This window comes from Ochotona princeps, chromosome 5, assembly GCF_030435755.1.
Source record: "Ochotona princeps isolate mOchPri1 chromosome 5, mOchPri1.hap1, whole genome shotgun sequence".
Taxonomy (NCBI): domain Eukaryota; kingdom Metazoa; phylum Chordata; class Mammalia; order Lagomorpha; family Ochotonidae; genus Ochotona; species Ochotona princeps.
This window is the reverse complement of record NC_080836.1, coordinates 51,021,235-51,033,873: the sequence shown is the minus strand read 5'-3', so window position 1 is coordinate 51,033,873 and position 12,639 is coordinate 51,021,235. Positions and strand designations below refer to the sequence as shown.

Sequence of the window (12,639 nt, the reverse complement as noted above, 5' to 3'; positions counted from 1 at the left end):
TAACTGTAATTAACTATGTAAAGATTGTCAACAACAACACAATAAAATAGATTAAAAAAAAAAAGAGTATTTGCGTTAAAAGTCAGTTTTACTGAATATAAAGTTCTTGTATGGTTTGTCGTAGAGTATCTTAACTTTCTCCATTTTCTTCATGTATAAAGTGTTGCCTTTGAAAAAACTGACATCAGGCTTGTGGGTTGGTTTTCTTAGTTGTGTATTTTGCAGTTAGTAGTTTCAAAGTAAATTTTTCCAGGCCTTTTTTTTTTTTTTTTTTTTTTAATGGCAGCTTGTGCTGTTTTCTTGTTTTAATTCTCTCCTAGGGCTTGTGCCATCCAAGTATTGAATGTTTGTGTTTGTTAGTTGCTTTCTTGGAAATCCTTTTTATCTTATTTTAGTTTCAAAAATGTTCCTTTTTACTTTCTGGTTCTCTTAAAGCATTAGCTGCTGTATGTATTTGCTCTTGAGCTGATTCAGGTTCTTGGTTTCTGAAGCTTTGTATTTCTGGAATTCTGTTACCTTATTTCGGAGTTTTTTGAAATCCAATTCATGTTGTTCTTTCATGTCTTGAGTAATTTTTGTAATGTTTTTTAGCTGATTTTGAAATAGTAGCTGACAATTTCCATCCATTTTGTGAATGTGTGTTCTTGGTGGGCTTTTATTAGGATGGTACCTGTACCTTTTTGTTACAGTGACTTTTATGGCATTGACCTACACCATTTTCTGTTGCTTACTTGTATGTGAAATTGGGTTTATTGGACCTTGAGGATGGTTCAGGGTGGTTTTTGCTTCTCATTTTTGGACATTGTTGAAACTGTGGCATTTGCTGAGAATTCTAGGTTCTCAGTTCCCTATGCCTTTTTTTTTCCTGGATATTTTTTCTCTGTCTTTACTGTACCTATTGTCATTTTTTATCCACACGTGGTAATTGTCAGGCACTGTGCCTGTCTCTTACTGAGAGCTGTTTCCGGAGTTGGTGAAGGTTCACCTTATCTGGCTTCTCGGTCTCCTCAGGCTGTTATCACCTTATCTGGCTTCTCGGTCTCCTCAGGCTGTTAGCACTTAGTCCCTGTTGGTCCTGTGCTCAGACAGACCCACTGAGTTGGGGGATACTTTGCTGGCTTGGGGAGCTTCCATGGTCAGTTGTGTCAGACATCTTGTTTCTGCTTTCTCCCCACAGACAGGGATATCCGTGCAGGTCTTGGTGCTTGTTGGATGATTTGTTTTCACCTGTGATTTGGAAAGGAGTCATGGAATTTCTTGTCATCTAGTTTATTGTAAATATTGTTTGAGTTTTTGTTTGCCATTTAGATTTTTTTTTTTAAGATTTATTTATTTTTTTTTTTTGGAAAGGCAGATTTTTAAAAAAGATTTATTTTTATTGGAAAGGCAGATATACAGACAGGAGGAGAGACAAGAGGAAGATGTTCCATCTGATGGTTCACTGCCTAAGTGGCCGCAATGGCCAGTGCTGCTCCAATCTGATGTCAGGAGCCTCCTCCAGGTCCCCACGTGGGTACAGGGTCCCAAAGCTTTGGGCTATCCTTGACTGCATTCCCAGGCCACAGGCAGGGAGCTGGATGGGAAGCGAGGCTGCTGGGATTAGAACCGGCGCCCATATGGGATCCCGGCGCGTTCAAGGTGAAGACTTTAACTGCTGTGCTATTGCGCCGGGCCCTGCCATATTGTTTTGTACAGTTTTCTCCCCCATTGGGATTTATGAGTACTCCAACTTTTGCCACTGTCTCCATAGTCCAAGAGTCTTTCTGATACATCACTTAATTGCTGTTGATGTGTTATTTAACTTGAGTAATCTTGCCTTGATTAGATTATACGTTCCTCTAAGTACTGTTTGAATTTTACACTTGATCTTAGCCAAAAAGCCGAGAAGTAATTAAGTACTGTTTGAATTTTAATTGGTTCCATGGGCTAGTATGTGTTGAAGACAGCTTTTACAATATCCAGTGTAGTCCTAGACATACAAGGAGTAGCTCGTAGTTGTCACTTTTGAAATTTATCTAGGGGTAATTATAGACCAGCGTGCAACCTGGTTAATAGGATTAGCAGCTGCTGTTACATATGGAAAGGAAACATGAAATGAACTGGCCTATGTGCACACACAGTTAGTTCATGCACCATCTTTGGCATACATGCCACAGCCTGTCAGCCTCTGGTTCCAGCATTCCTAGAAGACGTTGACCTAATAAGCTCCTTAAAATGTGTTGCAACCGAAGGAGACATCATCCTGCTGAGTGAAAACTCATTTTTGTCTGTCATAGTTGAGAAATAGTGTCAAAATAAAGAGACTCTTGAGCAAAATTAGTTAGTCAAACCAGCAACAACAAACGAGGACAGGGTATTAATAGGAAACAAAGGAAAAGGAGTGTGTATGAGATGTGATTGGATTTTGATCAATGTGAAGGAAACTAAAAAGTAGAAATACTACATGGAGTCTAGAGAAGCTTAAGTTTTTACACTGGCCAGTAGTATTAGGGATCTAATTATTCTAACACTGCCATAGTCCCCTTCCTTTTGATCTCGAAAATTAGTGTTCTTAAAAAAATCAGTGAATGAAAGTCCATTTCTGAAATATAATAGAACTTTGTTATTTGAAGATACTTTGTCTTTGAGAACTTGGTATTATTATTACTTTAGTTGGTTTCCTTGCTAGAAGGAATCATACTTGGTTTCCCTTTGTAGGGATGATATACTTTGTAATATGTTTATTTAAAATTACTCCTAATTTTTACTTTTTAAAAAATCTTTAACAGGCCTCAACAAATAATGAAAGTTCTAATCACAGTTTTGGAAGCTTGGGATCTCTAAGTGACAAAGAATCAGAGGTAAGTAATTTCATTTTAATGTTGGTAAAAATTGAAGTCACCATCTGAGTTAAATAGGTTTTTCTTCATCAATACATGTGCTAAAGGATTGCTTTTGGTGAGTTTTTGTAGGAGTGTTTTGTCCTGCCTTATGAAGCACAGCATTCAGGCTGGAGACAGGCTTTTCACTGAAAGCGTATTCTGTTCGGTTATTTTGTTGAGCTTGTGATCTGGTGATACATAGATGTTCTCAATGAAATACACTTATCAGCTGTTCATGTGATGAAAGTGAAGTGGTTTTGAAATATATTGGATTTCATTGTTGTCTGTTATTTCTTTTTATATATTTCCCTCTTAACTTTTATTCCGGTCAAGGATCTGCATGCTTTGAGATCCAGATAAGTATTTCTTATGGAGTTCCACTGCTGATTTTCACTTTAGATATGTTAAAAAAAAAAAGAAAGAAAGAAAAGAAAACTCGGTAGAGTTCTCTCCCTTCTGACTCTCTTCACCAAGACAGTACATGAGATTTATAAGTAGGTGTTTGGATCCCTAGTATAGTTCATTTTGAATATGATAAATATTTAAGGTCATCTCTTAAAATTGGTATTATTTAGGTATTAGCATTTGTTTGGTGCTCTAACTTTACTTTCTGTGAAAATAGTATTTTCTGTCCTCAGATTATGTAACGTGTGTATATGTGTGTATGTGTTTTCCCCACTTGCTGCATTTGAGTCCTCTGTTACCTGGGATAGTGATTTAACCACCTTTGTAATACTACTAGGTCATTAGCACTCAGTAATCGTTAGGCATTCGGTTTCCATGTTCATTAAAAAGGGAAGTTAAAATGTGGCATCTTTTTGGCCCTGTATTGAAAGCGATTTCTAGGAACCTAGGTGGACAGTTTTGTGCAGTTCTCTGCAGGCTCCCTGACACTCCGAAGGAGTGTGGCCTAGGGTTCTCTCTCACCAGGCTTTCCCTTCCACAGAGACAACTGGCAGGCAGCTGAAAGAACTGTGCAAGTGACGGGACTTTATCTGCACTAGGTTCCCTTGAGGTAAGCTAAGCGCTAGTAGCCCTGGTAGCACCAGATTATCACAGTTTAGTGTTTTTTTCCCCCCTCAAATTAACACACTTATACTGAGTGCTTAAAAACTGTAAGCTATTTTTAGTCATGGTTGTTTTCAAAAACTACTGTCAAGAATGTTTCACTTTAAATTTTTTGGACTTTGGAACATTTCTTGACATTTTTATAAAATTAAGCATTTTCAGTAACTTTCCATGCTACCTCTTCTGTAGGCTACTTAAAGGTATAAATATTATGCAGGAAATAAGCTAATTTCAGGTACTTCTCCTTTCTGCTTACATTATATGGTATTTTTGACAGTTTTTTTTTTCTACTGAAAACAGAAGAATAAAATGTCACATGCAGTGGTCACATCTTTCTGTATTCTTTATAGATATCCGTATTTCCAGTGAGCTATAGAGTTAATATTTGGGTTCTTTCAGAGGAAATAGTACTTAAGAAAATCTTAAGAATCACTTTTAGATATATTTTTAGTTAGTGTGTTGGTGTTCCACAAATGCAAGACCATAGTGGCATTTGTAGTGAAAGATAATTGATTGGGCTGCTGTTGTAGGTTTCCTTTGTTCAGATGAGTTGCCCTTTTGGACGGTGAGAGAAAATGTTGGAAAAAACTTTTGGGTTTTGCTATTCTGCTTTCTACATCTGCAATTTTTGAAATTATTATAAAGCCTATTGATCTAAGATTTCTGAAATTATTAGGCATGGTTGTACAGTATTTTGGAAATAACTATAGAGTAGATTTTTCCTTAAAAGTCGCAGAAATCTTTTTTTTCAAAGAATATTTGTCTTTAAGACATTTAAGATATTTCTTATGTAGAAAATAATACCCAAGTTTTATCCCTATAGTAGGTACCTTAATTTCCTTGGGGTGAAATTTCATGCATATCAAAATAGAAATCATCATAGATTATTAAGCACAATTGTTGAGTGTGAATTGGTGCCAAGTAGAAGTATTGCTTTTCCCATCAGTATGCCTACTAGTAATGTTAATGTAGCATATTCCCTTGTATTCTGATGTCATTTATTTTTGTAATTCTAAAGCATTACCTTTTTAAAAATGATAGTTTTTGTGGGCAGATGGTGCTGGAAGGTTTATTTTTAGAATAACCGACTTCTGCTCATCTTTTTAGCTCACCTCAATTCTTGTAGCTTTTCCATAATTTAATCACCATTCAGACAATATCTGTAGAAACTTTGGGCTGTGTGGTGAGCTCGTACACAGTACTCTTCTTTGCTGTTTTCTATCCTCCACAGTACTCTTCAGATATCTAGAACACTACTGTTCTCTTCTGTTGTTTTCACTGTGAAAACTGAGGCACACATTAGTTACTGTTACATTGACTACAGTGATGTCACCTGAAACTCGTTTTTTTAGTTTATATGTGAATTACTTTATGTAAGAATTTCACTTGTATTTCTGGTGCAGAATTGCACAATGAAGAAGTTTTTTCCTCTTGTTAACAAAACTCCTGGCTGGTGGGATGGTATTGCTTTTGTTTCATTTTATATACCCAGGCTTCAGAAAATCTGTATTTTCAGTAAGCATTTACTGAAACATAGTACATGAATATAAAATGAATAAGATGCAGTTCTTGCCTTCAGATAAGCTCAGTGTCTAGGACAGACAAATGTTTAGTCAAACTGCTTTACAAACTATGGCTGTGTTACAGACAAAACTAAAGCAGAAATTATTGTGAGAACAAATAGCAGGAACTCTCAGTTTCATTTGCTTGCACAGGTTGGGAGGCAAAGAGTTCTTTCTTTAAAATAAGAGGCAGTAGTTGAATTATTCAGAAAGGCTATGAATTCATCGTGCAGGGTAAGGACCAAGTTTGAGAAGACAGGCAGGTGGACTTGAATGTGGGCTTTGCTTTTGTATAGAAGCATGGCAGTGACTCCAGGTGTCCAGCAGTTTCAAAGCCAGCTAGCAACCTACGTGATTCTACGCATTCACACACCGGGTATAGGGATTGAATGATGGACAAATGTTCAAGTGATGGGAGACAGGAGATGAGTTGTAACAGCCTCCTGTTTTTATAATATAGAGGATAGGATTGGAGGGATGTAGTTGCTCAAAGGAAGATGGCTTGGTTTAGGAATATGGTCAGACAACTTGAAATAAAAGGGGTTCTGCCTCTGATTATGGCCTGGGAAACTAGCAGAGGAAGGCCAGTGGATGGAAGATCCTTCCCTTACTCCTCTCTTTAACTCTGCCTTCCAAATAAGCATGTATATTTTTAAAAAATATTTTTACTTGCAAGTCAGTTACAGAGAGAGGGAGAGAAGGCCATGAGAGAGGAAGAGAGAGCTTCCATCTGCTGAATCACTCCCCAGGTGGCTGCAGTAGCCCAAATTGGGCCGGTTTCAGTCTGAAACCAGGAGCTTCTTCTGAGTCTCTTATGTGGTACAGGATTCCAAATCCTTGGGTCGTCCCCTGGTGCTTTCCCAAGCCATTAGCAGGGGTCTGGATTAGAAATGGAACAACTGGACTTGAATTAGCACCATATGGGATACCAGAGCTGCAGGTGGAAGATTTTGTCTGTTCTACCACCATGCCAGCCACCCTGTCTCTTTCAAATAAATAAAATCAAAACAAATTTAAGATTTTTTTTTTTTTATTGGAACAACAGATATACAGAGAGGAAGATCTTTCATTTGCTGATTCACTCCCCAAGTGGCTGCAACATCTGGAACTGAGCCAATCCGAACGCAGGAGCCATGAGCTTTTTCAGGGTCTCCCATGCAGGTGTAGGGTCCCAAGGCTTTGGTCCGTCCTCGACTGCTTTTCCCAGGCCACAAGCAGGGAACTGGATGGGAACCGAGGCTTCTGGGATTAGAACCGGCATCCATGTGGGGAATCCCGGTGCATTCAAGGCAAGGACTTTGCCAGTAGACTATCACATTGGGCCCAGTAAAAACAAATGATTGAGTTCTTGCATTCACCAGGACCCCATATGGGTGCTGGTCCTAATCCCAGTGGCCTGGCCACCCATCCAACTTCCCTGCTTGTGACCTGGGATAACAGTAGAGGATGGCCCAAGGCCTTGGGACCCTACACTCACTTGTGAGACCTAGAAGAAGCTCCTGGCTCCTGGCTTTGGATTGGTTCAGCTCCAGCCCTTGGGGCCAATTGGGAAGTAAACCAGCGGATGAAGGATCTTTCTGTCTCTATTTCTCTGTAAATCAGTCTTTACAATAAAAACAAATAAAGCTTAAAATATGGGATCAGTGAATATTCATGAGTCTTGAATTTGCATTAAAAAGGATGGAGAGGAGCCTGAGAATACTTAGGACTATCAGCTTTAATCCTTTGATTTCAGATGGGTGACAGTAATAAGATGAACACATTTAATGCAAAGAGTTGAATTATTTGGCATAAATAGGAGGAGATGTTATATTAGGCAGTAGAATTTTTCTGGCGTTTAGGAAACAGGTCAGGGTAGTGAAGAAAACCTGGGAAGTTTTAGTGTAGGAATCATGAAGGCTTAAACCCAAACCCATCTCCTGATGTAGCCTGGAGATTCCTAAGGGGAGCCTCTTTGAAGGTGTCCAGGTTAAACTTTTTTTTTTTTTTGGTAACAGTGCTTAGGCATTGTTTGGTCTTTTAATTTTAATTTTCTCATGAATTCACAGTGAAATTTTCCCAAGGTCCTATGACAGATGACCTCAAAACTAATTGTTTGTACATTGTATACCTGGGTATTCTATTCAGCAAATGCTTTGTTTTAGATTCTAAAAGGTTAAATATTGATATCTCTAGCCCATATAAATTAAAACTTTTAGGAGTTGTAGGGGATTCCTGAGATAGTAGATGTGGTGCCAGTGAACTAGGTGAGGTATGTGTACTGCGGGGAGAGAGTGGCAGCCTGTTGAGGACGTGCAGATGGCGGGGAGAAAAACGTGAGGAGGGAGATAGTGAATACAAGTAAATGTCACAGAAGTTGGTTAAGATAATCACTATAAAATTTGACTAAGAATTTGTCACTTAGGCTTATTTTAGTAGATTAATGAGAATATTATGCCAGATTGTAGTTAATTATGGAATGATTGGAAAGTTAGGAAGTCGTCACAGCAAATGTTGACTCTGTTTGGCAGATTCTTGACTGTAAGGGCAAAGAGACAGTATCTGCAGTTGATGAGCTTGACATGTTGAGCTTGACATGCCCTGTGACAGAGCCCTGATGAAGACAAGGAAGTGCTGAAGGGAGCAGAAGGGAGGGACACAAAACCAGGCTGCTTTCTTTGGAGGAGGTGATATCTGACCATTTGTGAGCAGTGTGGTCCTGGGAACATTCTTTCCTCAGTGTTGGGAATAATTGAGTGAACACTGCATTTGTGAACATGTTGTGTGTTTGAAGGATAATAAAGATTTTATGGAAGGGTCAGAGAAGGGAGTTCACTGGGGCCATTCATCCCTGGTTAAACGTTTTAGAATACCTGAAGGATTTGGACGTGTGCTTTATCTTGCTGCTTTATTTTATTAGGATAAGAGAAGTAGGCCATTATTATCTGGCTACCAATATTTTCTGAGTGTCTTCCAAGCCGCCTTGAGTCTCCTATTTGCAGGAAGACTGCTCTATGTCTAAACACAACCTTCTTTCTGTATTTTACTTGAATTCTGTTAGATTACTATCCTTATTCACACCTTAGCCCAAGATGCTAAGATTAGTCATGTATCTTGTGGCTGCTTAGGAATCCATAATGAGTCATGGTACCATAATCATTCTTCTCCCCTACCTCTCCTTTTGGGCATCCTAGGATATAACTCTCCGCTTTATTTTTTTGCTGAGGTTGGGTATTTCTGACTGCATATCAATTATGTAATCTTTAGTGGTTAATGTTGTAGAAGCAGGCTTTGTCCATTTGTATGAGGATACTTCAGCTGGTTCATGGTGGGATGGAACTAAAAGATACACTTTATTTTGGAGAAAAAAGAAACCTTTAAAAACTTAATTGTAAGGCAGAGAGAGATGGGTGATGTGGAGAGGGGAGGTTTGAGGGTTTGGGGCTCAGTGTCCCACCCAATGTTTCACTCCTAAATGCCTGTAATACCTTTGGGCCAGGCCAAAGCAGGAGCCTGGAACTCAATGCATGTTTCCCATGTGGATGGAAGGGAACCAGTTACTTGGGCCAGCCCTGTCACCTCCCAGGGTACATAAGCTGGAATCATAAGCAGAGATGAGATTTGAACCTAGAACCTCTGATATGGGATATGAGTATCTCAAGCAGCACCCCATTCAATAGGCCAAACTCCTGTCCTACAAAGTTTGAAAATTCAGGCATAGTGTGAGTACTCACTTGCTTTGCCTGTTTTGAAGATTTCTCATTTGCATTTTTTCACATTTTTTCCCACCAAAATAGCTATGTTTTTAAATTCTGTTTTTCAAAGTATGTTCATATCATACGTGTGTGCTTATGTACAATACTGGTATGCTTCAGAAAATTGTGTTTGTGAAGCAGACGTATGTTTCAAGTTATTTTCAGTTTCAATTTAGTCTTTAATACGTTCATCTTATGTCTTTGTAAACCAAGTCAGAATCGAACAGTTTTAAAGTATGTTCTGATGCTACAACTGAAGTTGTTTATTTCCCATTCCTCCTGTGTGTCGTTAGGTCTTAAACACTTAGTGCACTGGTCTTGTGTTGCTGTTTATTTTCACTGCATTTCTCTTGGGTTTTTTGAGTTACTGTTAATGATTTTAAGAGTGTCGTCTTTATGTTACGGATATATGGAAGCTGGGGCAGTTCCTGTGTGTATCTCTCCCCTCCCCCCCACTTTTGAGAAAATATTTATTTACAAAGTATTTATTTTTGGGCCCAGCATGGTGGTCTAGCAGCTAAAGTCCTCGCCTTGAACACGCTGGGATTCCATATGTGCGCCGGTTCTAATCCCGGCGGCCCCACTTCCCATCCAGCTCCCTGCTTGTGGCCTGGGAAAGCAGTCAAGGATGACCCAAAGCTTTGGGACCCTGCACCCTTGTGGGAGACCCGGAAGAAGCTCCTGGCTTCAGACTGGCTCTGCTGTGGCCATTGCAGTCACTTGGAGAACGAATCATCGGACAGAAGATCCTCTCTTATCTTTCCTCCTCTCTGTATATCTGACTTTGCAGTAAAAATAAATAAATCTTTAAAATATTTATTAAAAAATTAAAGATATTTATTTTTATTGGAAAGTGTTATTTAGAGAGAAGGATAGAAAAATCTTCCATCTGCTGGTTCACTCCCCACGTGGCTGCAATGGCTGGAACTGAACTGATCCAAAGCCAGGAGCCAGGAGCTCTCATGTGGCTGTAAGGACATAAGACCTGGAGCCTTTCTCTGCTGCATTCACAGTCCATCAGCAGGGAGCTGGATGGGAATTGGAGCAGCCGGGACACAAACTGGCTCCCATATTGGGTGCTGGCGCTTACACGTGAAAGATTAGCCAGTAGAGCCATCACACTTCTCTTTACCTAAAGTGAGAAACCTGTGTAAATCGTCACCATTCATTGGAAGACACAAGCTTATTACCCAGACTGAATTTGGTTAGAAATAGTATAAATGTGATTCTAACTGGGTACTAGGATGCTCACCTGTAATCCCAGCTGCTGGTCAGGCTGTGGCTGGAGGGCTTTCTGAGCCTGGGAGCTCGGGCTCTCATGTGCTGTCAAGATGGCCTTCTGGGAGAATTTGACTCCAAATGTGTTGTAATTAATAGGGTTCCTCAGAAAGGAAGTGGGTCGGCCTGCTTAAAGATACACATTCTTGGAAGGAGCAGTGAGCTAGAAGCCAAATGTGGCTCTGTTTCCACAAAGGGGAAGCATATGTACATCGGAATCATTTGATAGGCTTTTTCAAAGTAGAAGTACTCAGGGTCTCTACTTGGAAATTCTGATATAGTTTGCCTAGATGGTATCTTGAGTTCTTGTAGAGCATGATTTTTGAAATAAGATTTATTGTACTTTATTTGAAAGGGGAGCAGGTAGAGAAATCTTTTTTCTTCTGGTTCATTTCCCAAATGGCCACAGTGGTCAGAGCTGAGCCCATGTGAATCCAGGAGCCAAGAGCTTCTTCCTGTCTCTTATTAAGGTAGAGAGGCCCAAGTACTTGAGTGATCGCCAGTGCTTTCCCAAGCCTTAAGCAGGGAGCTGGATTAGAAGTGAAGCAGCTGGAACATGAACCAGTGCTCATATGGTACTTCAGACAAAGGCTTAACTTGCTGTGCCACAGCGCCAGTCCCGAGAACATGAAATCTTGAAATAATAATTCTGTAAGCCATTTCTCTGGCAAGAAGATAACTATTAAATGTTACTTTATGGAGTACATTTAAGGGGCAGACATATGTCAGAGTGGCTGAGATGCCCGTCTGGACCTCTCCTCCCACATTGAAATGTCTTAAGTTTGAGCCCTGCTTCTACTCTTCATTACAGCTTCTTGATAAAGTGCATCTTGGCAGGCAGCAGGTAATGGCTTCAAGTAATTGGATTCCTGCCACTCGTGGGAGGCATGGTTGAGATCCTGGCTCCTGAGTTTAGCGTATCACAGTTCTAATTGTTGCAAGTATTTGAGAGCTGAACCAGGATATGTGGAAGGTTTTCCCACCTCACCCCACCCCGTAATACATAAAAGAATTAAATATAACATTTTAATTGCATTGGATAGTTTGTTGGTTGATTTTAGAGCAAGAATGTCCTAAGTTGACTGATGAAAACAAAATGAGAGTTGTGGGTTTTTTTTAATATTGATTTGAAATAGGTGTTCTATCCACTGGTTTGCTCCCCAGGTAGCTACAAAGTCCAGGACTGAGCCAAGCTGAAACAAGGGGCCTGAAGCTCCACCCAGGTCTCCCATGTAGATGGCAGAGGCCTAGACGCTTGGTCTGCCATCTGCTGCCTTCCCAGGTGCTTCAGCAGGCAGCTGGATTAGAAGCAGAGCATCTGGGACTTGGTGTGGGCATGGCAATGTGAGATGTTACTGTCATAAGTGGCAGCTTAACTCACTGCGCCACAAATGCCAGCCTCTAATGAGTAAATTTAGCACCGCTGTCTACCCACCTCCTCAGCGAGCTGCCATGTTGTCGAGTACACCCATCTCATCTGTTCTGCTGTGACACAACCTATTGTGGTTGACCTCATCAACAAACAGTTCTCAAACTTCTGGGTTCAGGACCTCCCACCCACCCCCTATACTTCTCTTTCTGTTGAGCCATCCCCACAAATCTTTGTGTGAATTGTAACCTGATAATCCATCATTTTAGGACTTACAATAAAATGTAACACTGGGATACATACGTATATGACCTAGAACTCGCTTACAGTGATTGTGTCATCATACAGGAATACAGGAATACTAGGAATTGCCACTGGAAACTCAAGGTGTAAGAACTGTACAGTGGTAGTGTAAGTTTGATACAACTTTCCGAAATACACTTTGTCATATGTTAAAAGGTTTAGGTGTGCATATTCTGTGACAGAACATTTATACTTTATCACAGAGAAATAATTTACAGCTTCATGTTAAAGGGACCGTTAGGAACATCATATATAGTGGTGTCTTACTCCCTCATAGTGCTTTGTTCTCAATTGTGCTTTTACAAGGCCTCTTAAAAAATGTTGGCATTTCCTTTACTCCTTAACTTGTCTTTCAAATCTATAGCTTTGAGGAGGAAAGAAAGGTCAACATTTCCGTAATAAATTATTTTGAAATATTGACTCTCAGTCCTTCCTTCACCCAACTATTTGAGTCTGGTCGTATG

General features: G+C 39.8%; 1 protein-coding gene across 2 annotated transcripts in view; it reads left to right on the top strand.

Annotated features, from left to right (window-relative positions):
• TLK1 (tousled like kinase 1) overlaps positions 1-12,639 on the top strand; it is a 150,594-nt gene that overhangs the window by 78,121 nt on the left and 59,834 nt on the right. For both annotated transcript variants that reach the window (XM_058664620.1, XM_058664619.1), the window contains exon 3: positions 2,769-2,840. In XM_058664620.1, coding sequence (XP_058520603.1) covers positions 2,769-2,840 — 72 coding nt within the window. The remainder of the gene's footprint in view (positions 1-2,768; positions 2,841-12,639) is intronic.